Raw genomic sequence first — 14,792 nt, 5'->3', positions numbered from 1 at the left:
AGGCGATGAACCGGCAGGCCGAAAGACTTCTGGAGCGATGCAAGTCGCTCAGCTGTGGCGCTTGAACGGCGGAAGTGAGCAGACAGTTTTCGTGCCCTGTTCAGAAGGCCATCTAGGCCGGGATAGTGTGTTAAAAATTGCTGCACGACAAGGTTCAACACGTGAGCCATACAAGGTACGTGTGTCACCTTGCCCAGGCGAAGGGCCGCACCCAGGTTTGCAGCATTGTCGCACACGGCCATACCAGGCTGCAGGTTGAGTGGAGACAACCATTTATTAAACTCGGACCGCAGAGCTGACCACAACTCCTCAGCTGTGTGACTCTTATTCCCAAGACATGTCAAGCTAAAGACCGCCTGATGCCGTTGCGCTCTGCTGCCAGCATAGTAATGAGGGGTGCGTGATTCCTTCTGCGCAGTGATAACGCTGGTGGCCTGACCAGGCAGGCTTGGGGCAGAGGTGGAGGACCCAGATGAGGTGGAGGAGGCAGAAGCAGTGGCGGAACTTGGACAGACAGAGGATTGACACACAAGTAGTGGGGACGGCAAGACTTGTGCAGCAGACCCTTCACCATCTATCACCATAGTTACCCAGTGCCCAGTCAGCGACATGTAACGTCCCTGTCCATGCTTACTGGTCCAAGTATCGGTGGTGAAATGCACCCGTTGACACACAGAGTTTCTCAAGGAAGCGGTGATGTTGTGTGCGACATGCTGGTGTAGCGCGGGCACACCTTTCTTAGAGAAGTAGTGGCGACTAGGCATCTGGTACTGGGGCACAGCGACAGACATAAGGTCTCTAAAATCCTGTGTGTCCACTAGGCGGAAAGGCAGCATTTCGGTAGCCAAGAGCTTACAGAGGGATAGAGTCAACCTCTTAGCTTTGTCATGGGTCGCAGGAAGTGGCCTTTTATTTGACCACATCTGAGGGACAGAGATCTGGCTGCTGTGTGTAGATGGTGTTGAGTAGGGTGTCCCTGGAAAAATGCAGCTTTGTGAGGAAAGTGCAGGCGGAGACATGATGTTGCCTTCATCCAACGTTGGTGCTATCGATGTCTGAGAGAGCTGTACACACTCACTTGTTTCCCCTTCCAAACCAACTGACGACCTACCAAGCAAACTGCCTGTTGCGGTTACAGTGGTGGAAGTTGTGCGTGGAAAAACAGGTGTGACAGCTGTCCCCACAGTCCTAGAAGATGAAGAGCGCGCGGATGCACTGGAAGGGGCAGGCGGTGGATGGTTCGCTCCGCTAGGCCGCATTGCAGCACGGTGAGCTTCCCACCGGGACATATGATATTTATTCATGTGACGATTCATGGAAGAAGTTGTCAAACTGCTGAGGTTTTGACCTCTACTAAGAGAACCATGACAAATTTACAGATCATATAATTTGGGCGATTTTTTTTCTATGTCAAAAAAGGACAAGGCTAGGCAAGGCTTAGAGGGCATGCGACCTGTTGATCCAACCCGACTAGTGCTCAGAGGCAGAGTGGTGGCTGAGGATGCAGTTGTAGACGTGCTACCAGTACTCCGACTCTGTCCAGGAAGGCGCAAGGTAACTTCGTCATCAGTTGCATCCTCCTCCACCACCTCTGTTGACCTCCTCAAGGGCCTGACTGTGGGTTGACAGTAGGTGGGATCTAGAACTTCATCATCAATTGTTGTGTTTGCACTCTCCTCCCCCTCAGACCGAACATCTTCTTGCCCTGACCGAATATTTAAGTTGTCATCCCAATCGGGTATCTGCGTCTCATCTTCATCAGTATGTTCCTCATTGTCTATAACCACAGGTGTTACAGTTTGTGACAAAGGGTCAACATTATGCTCAGAAACTTGGTCCTCACGGCCTGAATCAGAGTCACAAAGGTTCTGGGCATCACTGCAGACCATTTCCTGTTCTGTACTCACTGTAGCTTGGGAGCAGACCTCTGATTCCCAGGCTATAGTGTGACTGAACAGCTCTGCAGACTCAGCCATCTCAGTTCCACCATACTGTGCAGGGCTGATGGAGACTTCAGAGCTGGGAGAAAGCAAGTTTGATTGGGATGACAACTCAGAGGACTGGTGTTTTTTGGATGCGGTACTTGAAGTGGCTGAGAGGGCACTTGTTGGACCACTTGAGATCCATTCAAGCATTTTCCTTTTTTGGCCATCATCTACCTTTGTTCCTGTTGTTCGTGTCCGTAAAAAAGGGAGCACATCGGATTGTCCACGGTAAGTAGTAGACATCTTACTTTTGCTGGTAGATGGTCTATCTTCAGCAGATGATAATGGAGCTTTGCCACCTTCCCCACGGACAAAACCATTTTTGCCTTTTCCACCACGCCTCTTCCCCTTTCCAACAGCATCTGTCATTTTGCCACTCATGTTGATTGCGACAAGATTGTGCACTGAAAATGTGGTAGTAAAAATTGAGAGGTGGTGTAGATTGCAGCAGTGGTCTAGCTTTATTAACAGCAGAATAATAAAGAATAAATATCCCTGACAATGCAACTACGGCCCTTAAACTGGCAGCAAAAATTGCTAGTATAATGGCCTAGTTATAATGAGTTGGAGTGTGCAATGCAGGCAGACGTGCTGCAAATATCTTTGCACTAGTGGGACTATAGCAAAGTCCAATAGCCACGTTTAGGATGCCACTAAGTTCACTCAGTGTTTGCTAGTATAATGGCTTAGTTATAATGAGTTGGAGTGTGCAATGCAGGCAGACGTGCTGCAAATATCTTTGCACTAGTGGGACTATAGCAAAGTCCAATAGCCACGTTTAGGATGCCACTAGGTACACTGAGTGTTTGCTAGTATAATGGCTTAGTTATAATGAGTTGGAGTGTGCAATGCAGGCAGACGTGCTGCAAATATCTTTGCACTAGTGGGACTATAGCAAAGTCCAATAGCCACGTTTAGGATGCCACTAGGTACACTGAGTGTTTTCTAGTATAATGGCTTAGTTATAATGAGTTGGAGTGTGCAATGCAGGCAGACGTGCTGCAAATATCTTTGCACTAGTGGGACTATAGCAAAGTCCAATAGCCACGTTTAGGATGCCACTAGGTACACTGAGTGTTTGCTAGTATAATGGCTTAGTTATAATGAGTTGGAGTGTGCAATGCAGGCAGACGTGCTGCAAATATCTTTGCACTAGTGGGACTATAGCAAAGTCCAATAGCCACGTTTAGGATGCCACTAGGTACACTGAGTGTTTGCTTGTATAATGGCTTAGTTATAATGAGTTGGAGTGTGCAGAGGACAGGAGGGTACAGTGCCAGGATTATGGGGCTCTGGGTAGAGGAATGGAAGCCTGCCTTTCTATTCCCTCCTAATGGGGAAATGCAGCGACAAAATCACTGACCTTAGCTACACAGACGCTGTCTCTGTTTTCAGGACCTGTCACCTATGGCTCTGACCCTGCCGGTACGAGCCCTTAAAAGGACTGATAGAAAGTGCTATCCCTATGCTGTCCAGCGCTGTGTATGGAGCGCATACAGCAGTATCGGCGATAGGACAAAGGATGGAGCTGCGCCAGTGATGTCTGACACCAAGGACGCAGAAGAGATAATGGCGTCCGGACGGGCAGATACTCGTTTTTATAATGCAGGGACATGTGACATGGACATCCTATCACACATGCCGTTGCTTCTCTGGCTTAAAGTCCACTTAGCTGTGTGTGTCTGGGATTGGCTGACATAATGGCCCTCCCCACTACACGCGCGCGCTTAGGGAAGGAAGACAAGGAAAAAAAAAAAATGGCGATCACCATTATACAAACAGGAGTGATCTGAAGGCGCTGTTCACGCACACTATACACTGAAATCTCATAATAGTGTGAGTCACAGAGTGACTTACACTATTACAGCGGAAAGCCAGCTAGGAATTAGCTGTTTTTTTGCTGCTAGAACCGTTCTCGAACGTTTCTAGAACTATCGAGCTTTTGCAAAAAGCTCGAGTTCTAGTTCGATCTAGAACAGGCCCCAAAATCACTCGAGCCTAGAACTGGAGAACCTCGAACCTCGAACCGCGCTCAACTCTAGTCACCATGTCTGGAATGGTAACAGTAATGTGTAGTGTATAATGGAAAATATATGTGGAACATATGGCACTTCATGGGTTAGTAGTCATTTTGTTTCTCATGGCTTTCTGTATGTTTTTTTTTTTTTTTTTTTAACAATTAAAAGGAGATGAATGATTTTTGAGTGCTTTAAGATTTTTACTGGTGACCTTGTTTTCTTTCTCATGCTTATTGTGTTATTATGTCACTATATGAGTGTTATGGGTTGTTGTTTTCATACACATGGATGCGTGTTCCTATTTTTTACAATTGCTGCAATACAAGACTAATGTCTATTTTTTTTGAGACTACAATTGTTAGAATTAGTGATCTTATTTTACATTTTTTTTTTTTTTTTTTAACAGTGGATCTTGTCAAACGGCGATGGCGCTCAGCCCGTGACCAGTTCAGAAGAGAGTATAACCTTGTGGCCACCACAGCTGCCGCTGCAAAAAAGAAGAAATATGTCCATTATGAAAAACTGAGCTTCCTTATGCCCATTATGGAAGTACCAAAGTAAGTTTCTACCATTACATCACATGGTGGTTTTATTTAAAAGGCACACACTATTTTTTTTTTTTTGTCATCAAAGTACAAAGGATAACCTGGAAGATAGTGAGGAAGCCCAGTCAGCAGTATTAACAGCGACCTCTGCTTCTGAGATGGAGCCTACCTCATATCAACCTCCACCAATCCCCAACACCAGCCAGCCAGACGCAGAAGAAATGTCCTCTGATTTGGGTTTGGGAACAAGCCAATCCACTCATGTAATTCCAGGCCAGTGTACAGGGCGACAAAGTGGCCCTTCACCAGTTCTTGCAGAAAGTAGTCCACAGCAACATGCAGGCACACAGCCAAGAATATCAACTAATACCATGCGCACAGTAGCACAATCTATCCGTGGTCGCAGACATAGGCGTTATGAAGATTTACGTTCCCTGCCAGTTATCATTGATACGAGAATTATACACATGATGAATTCACTGATACCAGAGAGTGATGGAGAGAGATTTTGCGGCTCCCTTTCTCCCTCTCTTGCATTGGTTGCACCTGATAGGCAGGACAGATTGAGGGCGTCCTTAATAACACTAATATCTGCTACCCAACGTGAGCCAGAACCCTTTAATTGTTTTGAAGTGATAGAACAATGGAGAGCCAATCCACGTGGCCCACACACAAACACAACTCAACAAACTGTGGAAACCCAAAGAAAAGAACATTTCTCTAATTTTCAACTTAATCCTGTAGTGCAACAAACACATATACAGTGTCCATCTTCTTCTATGGTAACTGATGTACAAATTAGGCCAACAGTTGTCCCACACCAAACAGGTACATTAATGACACAAAGGCCATCTCAACACCCAACATTTGTCCCACAAATACCCCAACAAACACCAATGCAAACCTCTTTTAACTATCCTAGTATTGTTAGCAATGTTCATAGACTACCTCAAATGATTCAACAACCAACATCCTACCATGTTCCTAATAATCTACAACAACAGTACTTTCAACAACAGACTTACCCAACTAACTTCACATACACACATACTCAGCCTCTTCCAACACATCATTATGTACCACCTACACTTGGTCTTCCATCTGCTCAAACAACTGCCTCATTATTTGTTCCAAGTACAACAACTGTTACTAGTGGAAACACTGATCAGTCACTCACTACAACATCTACTGTTGTGCAGCAAACATATTCTGTAGATGTCAATGCAATGGAGCCTACACATGAAAACATCACTAGCCTAGAGGATTTAGTTGAATCATGATGTGATATTGTATGTATTATTTTACATTTTGGTATGTTTTCTATGGTATTGCTGGTGTAGAAACATATCAAAATGTAACTCATTACTTACTCTATATGCATGTGGTCATATTTTTGTTTTCCTTTACAAAAATTCAATAGAAATTACTCTATCACTTCAAAAACAATACCTGCCTGTTAGAATGAAGCCTTGCTCTGGACATGTTGATTGGACCATCCATTAGAATAAACTGGGTTTAGGGAAAAAATGCACGCACATAAACTACTACACTAACATTCAGACACCTTTATTATTAAAAATCCAGCCACTATGCAGTATCTGCATATGGTCTGGTCCCATACTTGTATTCAAATAGTGTCAAACAAATTATGTTTGCGTGACATTATTGCATAATAAAGTATGGTGTTTTGTATGGGCTAATGTCCCTGACAAAATTGTATTAAAAAAAAAAAATACATGGTGTCTTGCAAAAGATAACAAACATACATACATAGGTAAAATAATAATTCTGGATTAACTTTTCGAAAACAAATTTGCCATAATTTATTACTCATGTACATTCAGTAGTACTGTTTTTAGAATAACAAAAAAATCCTGATGTTATAACAATATTGTCATATCACAATAGGTTATGGGGACCACAAACACAACCAACCAAAAAAAACCCCTCAAATTATACCTATGTATGGTCATTTTCTCTTTTGTATTACATATGTGTTTGTGCTTATGTAAACAAGTGTTAAAAAACTATAACAATGCCAAAATTATACATGACTATGGCGATTTAAACTAAAATAATCTTTAAACTGATTCCTGTTACGGTTGCTGTGGCTCTGGAGACTATGTCCGGATTTCTTGCTACTGCACATGTGCAAGCGCTGGAGACTAAGTCCTATCTTGGAGCCATTGCACATGTGCGGGTGACATCATCGCTGACACGAGGTCACATGTCTCTGACACCTTCTAAGCTGATTGGCCACTGGTCATGTGCTTTTGACAGGTGGTCACATGTCTCTGACACCTTATATGCCGATTGGTCGCTGGTCATGTGCTTGTGACGCTTTACTCGGTGATAGGCCAGCGTGACGTCATTGCTGTCATTCTGGCAGCGGATTGGCTCTGGTGTCCTCCATCTTGGATGAGGCACAGAGTCTATATAAGACCCTTACGCACGCCGCTTGGTGCTCAGTCCTCTTGGTTCATGCATGAGGGTAGACGCCCTGTGCACGTCCCTCTAGGCATCTCTCTGTCTATGTTAGGTGAGCGCTACTGGCAGGGTAGCGTTCTTATACCTTACAGCTTCGGCTGCAGTCCGTATCCTTACCTCTTAGTGGAGCGGACATAGGCAGGTGCCTGAGGCACATGGTCCGGCTGGGCCTTGTGATTCTACTCGTAGGTGGATGTTGCCGCTAGGGTAACGTTCCTTATACTGCGTCTGGCAGTTGTTCGTATCCTCGCACACTAGGGGAGCGAACAGAGGTAGGAGCTTTGTGCGGCTTATGCTGCTGTCCGTCTCTTTTCCACCACTAGAAGAGCGGACCTAGGCAGGTGCCATATCTAGTGGTTCGTGTCCTCGCACACTAGTGGAGCGAACGCAGGTCGGAGCTTTGTGCGGCTTACGCTGCTGTCCGTCTCTTTTGCACCACTAGAAGAGCGGACCTAGGCAGGTGCCATATCTAGTGGTTCGTGTCCTCGCACACTAATGGAGCGAACGCAGGTAGGAGCTTTGTGCGGCTTACGCTGCTGTCTGTCTCCTGGCACCACTAGAGGAACGGACCTAGGTAGGTGCCATTTCACACTCACTGCTTTTGTCTCTGTGATCTTTAACAGAGACCATACCACACACCCTCCAAGTAAGGGAGGAATTGCTTTATTTTCTAATTATATTCCTCTGTGAGTTTAACAGAGGTATTGCACTCTGCACTTGTGCTATTATTTTTTAAAGTGGCACACTTATATACCCCTTATCCTCTGCCATAGTCTGCAGCAGAGTCTTTGCACGGTGGACCCTGACTGTCTGACATTCCTTTAAGTTTTATTATCAGACAGCCCCCCGTAACAATTCCTCACTTGTAGACCAGAAGTGGACACAGTGGTTCTGACACTACCATTCTGTACAAATGGTGCATTTAAAGCAGGCAACTCTTCAATGTCTTCGTCATTGCTTTCATGTAATCTACAGTAATTATGTAACACTACTGTCGATTTAATGACAGCCTTGATGGTGGTTGGTTGGAGTTTTATGGTGGTTTGATAAATGCGCCATCTTGAGGCCAAAATGCCAAAGGCACGTTCAACATAGCAATGTGCTCTGGCCATTTTGCTATTAAATAGGGCTTTTGATCTGTCCAGCCCCCTTCTGGGATATGGATGCATCAAATGCCTAGACAATGCAAACCCCTGATCTGCAACCATTACAAAAGGGACAATTGGGCCATTAGTACCAGGCAATTTGTTTGAGTTATGCCTCTTCTGTCTTCAATTTTGGTAGAGATAGAATGGTACATGTGACTTCTCTGATCTTAATTTTAAATTGCACTGTGGTTAAGTGATTAATATAAGTTTTCTACAAAGACCATAATTTTAAATTACATAATGTCAAAAAAATTATGCCTTAGCGACTTAACATGTATTTGAATATAACCGATAAAGCATGAGTATACATGACAACACCTACCGTAAAGTCACCAACAGTCATTCCTCAGGGGAGATGCTGAGGCGCATAGAGGTGTCCTGATGCTTCATCGATGGTACACAAGGTCAAGGATGTTGTCAAATGAATTCATGGTGAGATGGCAGTAGGCTTGGAATTTAGGAAGAAAATTTCCGCATTTCCCCATATAAAATATTAAAATGGCCATGTCTTTTCCTGAGCTTCACAAGGGGGTGAATCCATATCCTTTTCTCCAGTGGTGGATCTTCTTCAATCATATGTCGCCTAACCCCAAATCTCCTAGATATCAACCAGAGCAAATACATGGTTGCTTCATTGGAGAGAGACATTTTGGAGTGTGTCTAATGTGAGAATGAGCTCTGAAGCCATGTTTTTTAAGGTTTTTTAAGCAAACTAAACAAATTGGGTAGTTAATTGACCAATTTAACACACCAGGAGCACATTTTGATGGGCTAACAAGGTTTTGTGTGAAAATACGTATCTGAAAAAACGGACGGCACATGGACTGCACACGTACGTATTTTATGTCAATACAGACATTCCACACGTACACACGGCTTGCATACGCCATCACACGGATGCCATACGTACTGGAGAAACACCCCAAAAATACGGAACACGGACCCGAAAAACGGACCGTGTCATACGGACTTTTTTTTGCGCAAGTGTGTTTTAGGCCATAGGTAGATTGATAAATTGCTCAGCATTTCTTCAGACACCTGAGAAAATCAGTAATGGTCTGTTCTTCTTACTTGACCACAGTTCAGGTAAATGATAGAGGTTAAAGAACACTTTACACGCAACGACATCGCTAATGAGATATCGCTGGGGTCACGGAATTCGTGACGCACATCCGGCCTCGTTAGCGACGTCGTTGCATGTGACTTACGAGCGACCGCTAATGATCCCAAATACTCACCAAATCGTTGATTGTTCACACATCGTTCATTTTCAAAATATCGTTGCTCATTCTGGAAGCAAGTTGTTCATCATTCCTGAGGCAGCACACATCACTACGTGTGACATCCCGGGAATGACGAACAACAGCGTTCCTGCGTCCTCCGGCAACGAGGTGGGAGTGTCGTTCTTGCGGCTGCTGTCCGCCCCTCCGCTTCTATTGGTGGCCTGCTGTGTGACATCGGTGTGACTCCGCACAAACTACCCCCTTAAAAAAGAGGTTGTTCGCCGGCCACTTAGAAAGGTAAGTTCGTGTGACGCTTACCTGCGATATTGTACGCCACGGGCAGCGATTTGCCCGTGACGCACAAATGACGGGGGCGAGTGCTATCGCTAGCGACATCGCGTGTAAAGCGGCCTTTAGTATATGATGTAATTTTTTTAGTTCAAATTCATTCAAAGAAGAAGTGCAATAAAAATAACAATATTATTTAAATACTTTATTGTGTGACAAATTAAATCATAAGATTTCTATGATTTAAAAATGATGGACACGCCTGAAGGAGCCAACCCTGGAGTTTGTGGCTCCCCAGTCAATGTATCTCCTGTACTCTCCAGGTCGCAGGTAAAACTGTCGGCCTTTATAGTTTGGCTCCTCATAGAACATCCAGTATCCATCATGTACAATTACAGAGTGAATATCACGGAACCTGAATTTTTCATAGACATGAGGACAGTCTTCTGTGAACTCCATCATTTGTCCTCTAAGGTCTTCTTTCTCATAGATGTTGATCCTAAATGAACCCTCATGCTAATAAAAGAAAACACAATGTGTCAATAAGTTAATAATAACTATCTAACATAATACTTATGATAACAATAATTATCATATCATTATTTATGTTACAGTTATATATATACATTTTTATATATATATATATATATATATATATATATATAATACACAAACATAAAATAACTAAAAAAATAATATACCTTACAATAAGTGAAATTTCACATGGAGTGTATTCACAAATATTTATATGTACATAAAACTAGCAGCTCTGTTATAGCACATCGGAAACTCTGTGATTTCTTGCTTTTTTATTTCTAGGCAGGTCTGGCTATTCCAAAAATATCAGAAAAATTGATTGTACAAAATCCTAAAACAATGAACATACACTAAAAGCAAAGTAATCCTATTTTTAAAAACTTGCATGAGCAAGGTTTTTATTCTATTTTATAATTACTTAAATACAATTGTATATTAAAGGGAATCTATCATCAGGTTTTTATTATGTAACCTGAATCCAGCATGCTGCACATGTTAACACAGGAAATTCAGGGTTAACTGCCTTGTCACAGTCTGTTGCTTGTTTGCTATGTTTGCTTAAGCATCAGGACACTTATCATTGCTTGGACTACAAAGTCACGTGTACGGCACGTCTCCTGCTGTGATTGATACCCCCATCAATTTAACATCTTTATAGAGAGTGTGGCGCCCCTGAGGCTTCAGTCGCCATAGGGTACTGCACCTCACTTAAGGTGCGGTACTCATCACAGGTAAGGAAGAGATTAATTGCTAGTGTTTCTCAGATTCACAAGCCATACACAGTCAGGTACTTTCCCACCGGGGGGTTAGCCTGGGGTAGAAAGGGGGGTGGCCATCACAAGACATGGGACTTTCTCAGTCACTGGGACAACTACCTGGGGGGCGGGCACCACTTGGGGAAAAGGAAGGAGCATCTACACACTGGAGCAGTTAGCCCCGGGCACAGCTATGGGTGAGGGTCACAGCTATGGATAAGGAGCACAGTCAGGACTTCGGTCCAGGCATATGCTCTCTACTTTCACACTTCTGGGAGCACTAGAAGACCTGTGGCTTGGAACAGACAGATCATCCCAGGTTCTCTACAGCTACCAGGGATTCCAGGGCCTGCGGCGAAAGCAGGAAACACCCGAAGCCCATTCCACATTCCATCCACAGGATTGGAGGGACCCCAACCAGAAAGGACACACAGTGGGAACCTGTAACCTCCGAATTATCCAAGATCGGCTGGGGCCCATCACGTCAGGGACCGGTACCCTGAGGCTGCACTTAAACTGTGAGTAAAGACCTGAAACTGCAGCAGCTGACTCAGCCTTTTATTGCCGTCGCCCTGCGCTTCGGCGCCAACAGCCGTTACAGTCCCTCATCATCCTCCTCGGGGTCCACTCCACCTGTGGAGAGCAGAACCATCCTTGTTGTGACCCCATCAGCCCCAGAGGACATCACCCACAGCGGCGGCTAATCCCTGGCCATGTACCACAGGTGGCATCATGACACAAAGTCCCTTTACATCATCCTCCCTTTTATTGTACGCCTCGGGGCCACGAAGTCAGGCAGGGCCACCCGTGACATCCCCAGACCCGACAGCATCGGCCCAGCGGCGAGTACATTTAACCCCTTGCCGTGTGAGTGCTACAAGAGCCTGATGTGGGAAGGGGAAGCTCACTCAACTCAGCTAGATGAATAAAACTAAAAATTATGATTGTGTCAGAATGGCTTTACCCAGTATTCTAAGTAATACATTGCTGGAATCAGGATCTCTCTGCCTACATCATGCTGCTCTCAGATGAGGTAGCAAAAACCTGCTGATAAATTCCCTTCAAAGGTTGAAATGATTTTTCAAGATCATAGGTCAAATGCTCAATATAGACATACAAGGAAGTTCGTAACTGTCCTCCTCTCTTATAACTCGGCTCTAATCATTCACTCACAATACCTACTTCTCTGCAGTTCTATAATTTGGTTTCTGCATCTTCCCCTCCCAGATTTCTATAGAAAGTCCCCCATATGTTGAACTTGCTACTCCAGTACATCACACTCTGAGAACCATCCTGAAAACCTACTACTTAGAAAATATTGTAATAGCAGTAGCTAAACTGTTTCAGAGCTTTTAAGGTTTACTTTAAAAGGTCATACAACACATTTTTCTATTATTAGCAATAATTCACTGAAGTAGAAAAAGGAGAAGTCAGTGTAATTTCCTTCTTTTTAGTTTCTTTTAATAGCAATTAAATATACTACCTGAGGGCTTAGACGACAAGACCTGATAGAGTCATTATAACCCATCCATTGGTGGAAGTCAGGATACTCTCCTCTATGAAGGAAGTACTGGTGGCCTCTGTAGTTGGGGTGTTCATACAGGATCCAGTTTCCACTTTCCACACGAATGGAATTGCAACGTCTAAAATATGAAGACAAATCTGGACACTCGGAGTAACACTCATGAGAGCGACCCTGGAAATGTTTATCTTCATAAAAAATGATCTGTTGAAGTGAAAATACAATAATTTGCTTTATTAGTAAGCATTAAAAACAATTTTTCAGTTGTTTTTATCTGCTATGGATTCATTGTAAAGTTTGCAAAGTCCCACACACATATGCAGAAACAAAATCGGTACAGATTTTAGGGCAAGCTGTTTATTTTAATATTTGTAGCCTGATACATGAATATGGCATATATAGGATGTTACAGAATTACAGCAGAGGACTCAGATGTACAAAGCTGCTTTCCACATAACACTTGGAAGTAATTTACTTGCTGTGTTTTAACAGTTTACAAAGAATATACAGTAAGTAGAGAGATATAACTGGAAATAAGTGAAAATTAAAAATTCACTGCTCAATTAATTTTCCAAAATGCTATTTAATTTAAGTTTCTAGAACTACTAAATTTGTAAAATGTATTCTCATATGTAATAATGTAACTTACAGCAGATGGCGTATTTAGGTATTATCATTTATTTGACTTATGGGAATCTTGAAGTAAGATATAAATTAATAAATAATTAACCTTTTTATTAATTTAATGTAAGGTTCTAACTGTTATTTCTAAATGTTTTACAGAACTATTTTTTATATTTTTATACCAGCTGTACATCTACAAGTGCTTCTCAATAAATTAGAATATCATCAAAAAGTTAATTTATTTCAGTAATTCAGTACAAAAAGAGAAACACACATATTATATGGCGTCATTACTAGAGTTGAGCGCGGTTCGCGGTTCGAGGTTCTCCAGTTCGCGGCTCGAGTGATTTTGGGGGCTGTTCTAGATAGAACTAGAACTCGAGCTTTTTGCTAAAGCTCGATAGTTCTAGATACGTTCGAGAACGGTTCTAGCAGCAAAAAGACCAGCTAATTACTAGCTGGCTTTCCGCTGTAATAGTGTAAGTCACTCTGTGACTCACACTATTATGAAATTTCAGTGTACAGTGTGTGGGAACAGCGCATTCAGATCACTGCTGTATGGATAATGGCGATTGCCATTTTTTTTTTTTCCCCTTGTCTTCCTTCCCTAAGCGCGCGCGTGTAGTGGGGCGGCCCAGCATGTCAGCCAATCCCAGACACACACACAGCTGAGTGGACTTTTAGCCAGAGAAGCAACGACATGTGTGGTAGGATGTCCATGTCACATGTCCCTGCATTAAAAAAATGAGTATCTGCCCGTCCGGACGCCATTATCTCTTCTGCGTCCTTGGTGTCAGTCACCGCTGGTGCAGCGCCTATCTCCGATACTGCTGTGTACGCTCTATACACAGCGCTGTACAGCACAGGGATAGCACTTTCTATCAGTCCTTTTAAGGGCTAATACCGGCAGGGTCAGAGCCATAGGTGACAGGTCCGTGAAAACAGAGTTTAACAGCTACACAAGATGACAGCGTCTGTGTAGCTAAGGTCAGGGATTTCGTCGCTGCATTTCCCCATTAGGAGGGATAGAAAGGCAGGCTTCCTTTCCTCTACCCAGAGACCCACAACCCTGCCACTGTACCCTCCTGCCCTTTGCACACTCAAACTCATTGTTACTAAGCCATTATACTAGCAAACACTGAGTGAATTTAGTGGCATCCTAAACGTGGCTGTTGGACTTCTGTATTGTCCCACTAGTGCAAAGATATTTGCAGCACGTCTGCCTGCATTGCACACTCAAACTCATTGTTACTAAGCCATTATACTAGCAAACACTGAGTGAACTTAGTGGCATCATAAAAGTGGCTGTTGGACTTCTGTATTGTCCCACTAGTGCAAAGATATTTGCAGCGCGTCTGCCTGCATTGCACACTCAAACTCATTGTTACTAAGCCATTATACTAGCAAACACTGCTGCCAGTTTAAGGGCCGTAGTTGCATTGTCAGGGATAATTATTGTTGTTTATTCTGCTGTTAATAAAGATAGACCACCACTGCAATCTACACCACCTCTCAATTTTTACTACCACATTTTAAGTGCACAATCTTGTCGCTATCAAAATGAGTGGCAAAATGACAGATGCTGGTAGAAAGGGGAAGAGGCGTGTTGGAAAAGGAAAAAAAGGGTTTGTCCGTGGGGAAGGTGGCAAAGCTCCATTAA

The 14,792-nt window shown here is 43.4% G+C and overlaps 1 protein-coding gene across 1 annotated transcript; it reads right to left on the bottom strand.

The window, feature by feature from the left end:
• Positions 1-5,717: 5,717 nt before the first annotated feature.
• Positions 5,718-13,869, bottom strand: LOC142246644 (gamma-crystallin-3-like). The gene is made up of 4 exons (XM_075319710.1): positions 13,829-13,869; positions 12,470-12,713; positions 9,953-10,210; positions 5,718-5,804 (listed from the first exon to the last, which is right to left on the bottom strand). The coding sequence occupies exons 1-4, from the start codon at positions 13,867-13,869 to the stop codon at positions 5,718-5,720; spliced, it is 630 nt and encodes a 209-aa protein (XP_075175825.1).
• Between the last annotated feature and the right edge of the window lie 923 nt (positions 13,870-14,792).

The sequence above is a fragment of the Anomaloglossus baeobatrachus genome, chromosome 7 (assembly GCF_048569485.1).
Source record: "Anomaloglossus baeobatrachus isolate aAnoBae1 chromosome 7, aAnoBae1.hap1, whole genome shotgun sequence".
Lineage (NCBI taxonomy): Eukaryota > Metazoa > Chordata > Amphibia > Anura > Aromobatidae > Anomaloglossus > Anomaloglossus baeobatrachus.
This window is presented reverse-complemented; position numbering and strand designations above follow the sequence as displayed.

Bases quoted from the DNA above. Each gene is read 5' to 3' on its own strand.
- LOC142246644 (XM_075319710.1), bottom strand. From the start codon at position 13,869: ATGCAGGGACATGTGACATGGACATCCTACCACACATGTCG. The intron at 10,211-12,469 runs GTAGTATATTTA...TTCTTTTATTAG, and splicing joins CTTGTCGTCTAAGCCCTCAG to CATGAGGGTTCATTTAGGAT. The intron at 5,805-9,952 runs GTCCATCATTTT...TAAATCCTCTAG, and splicing joins GGGTTGGCTCCTTCAGGCGT to GCTAGTGATGTTTTCATGTG.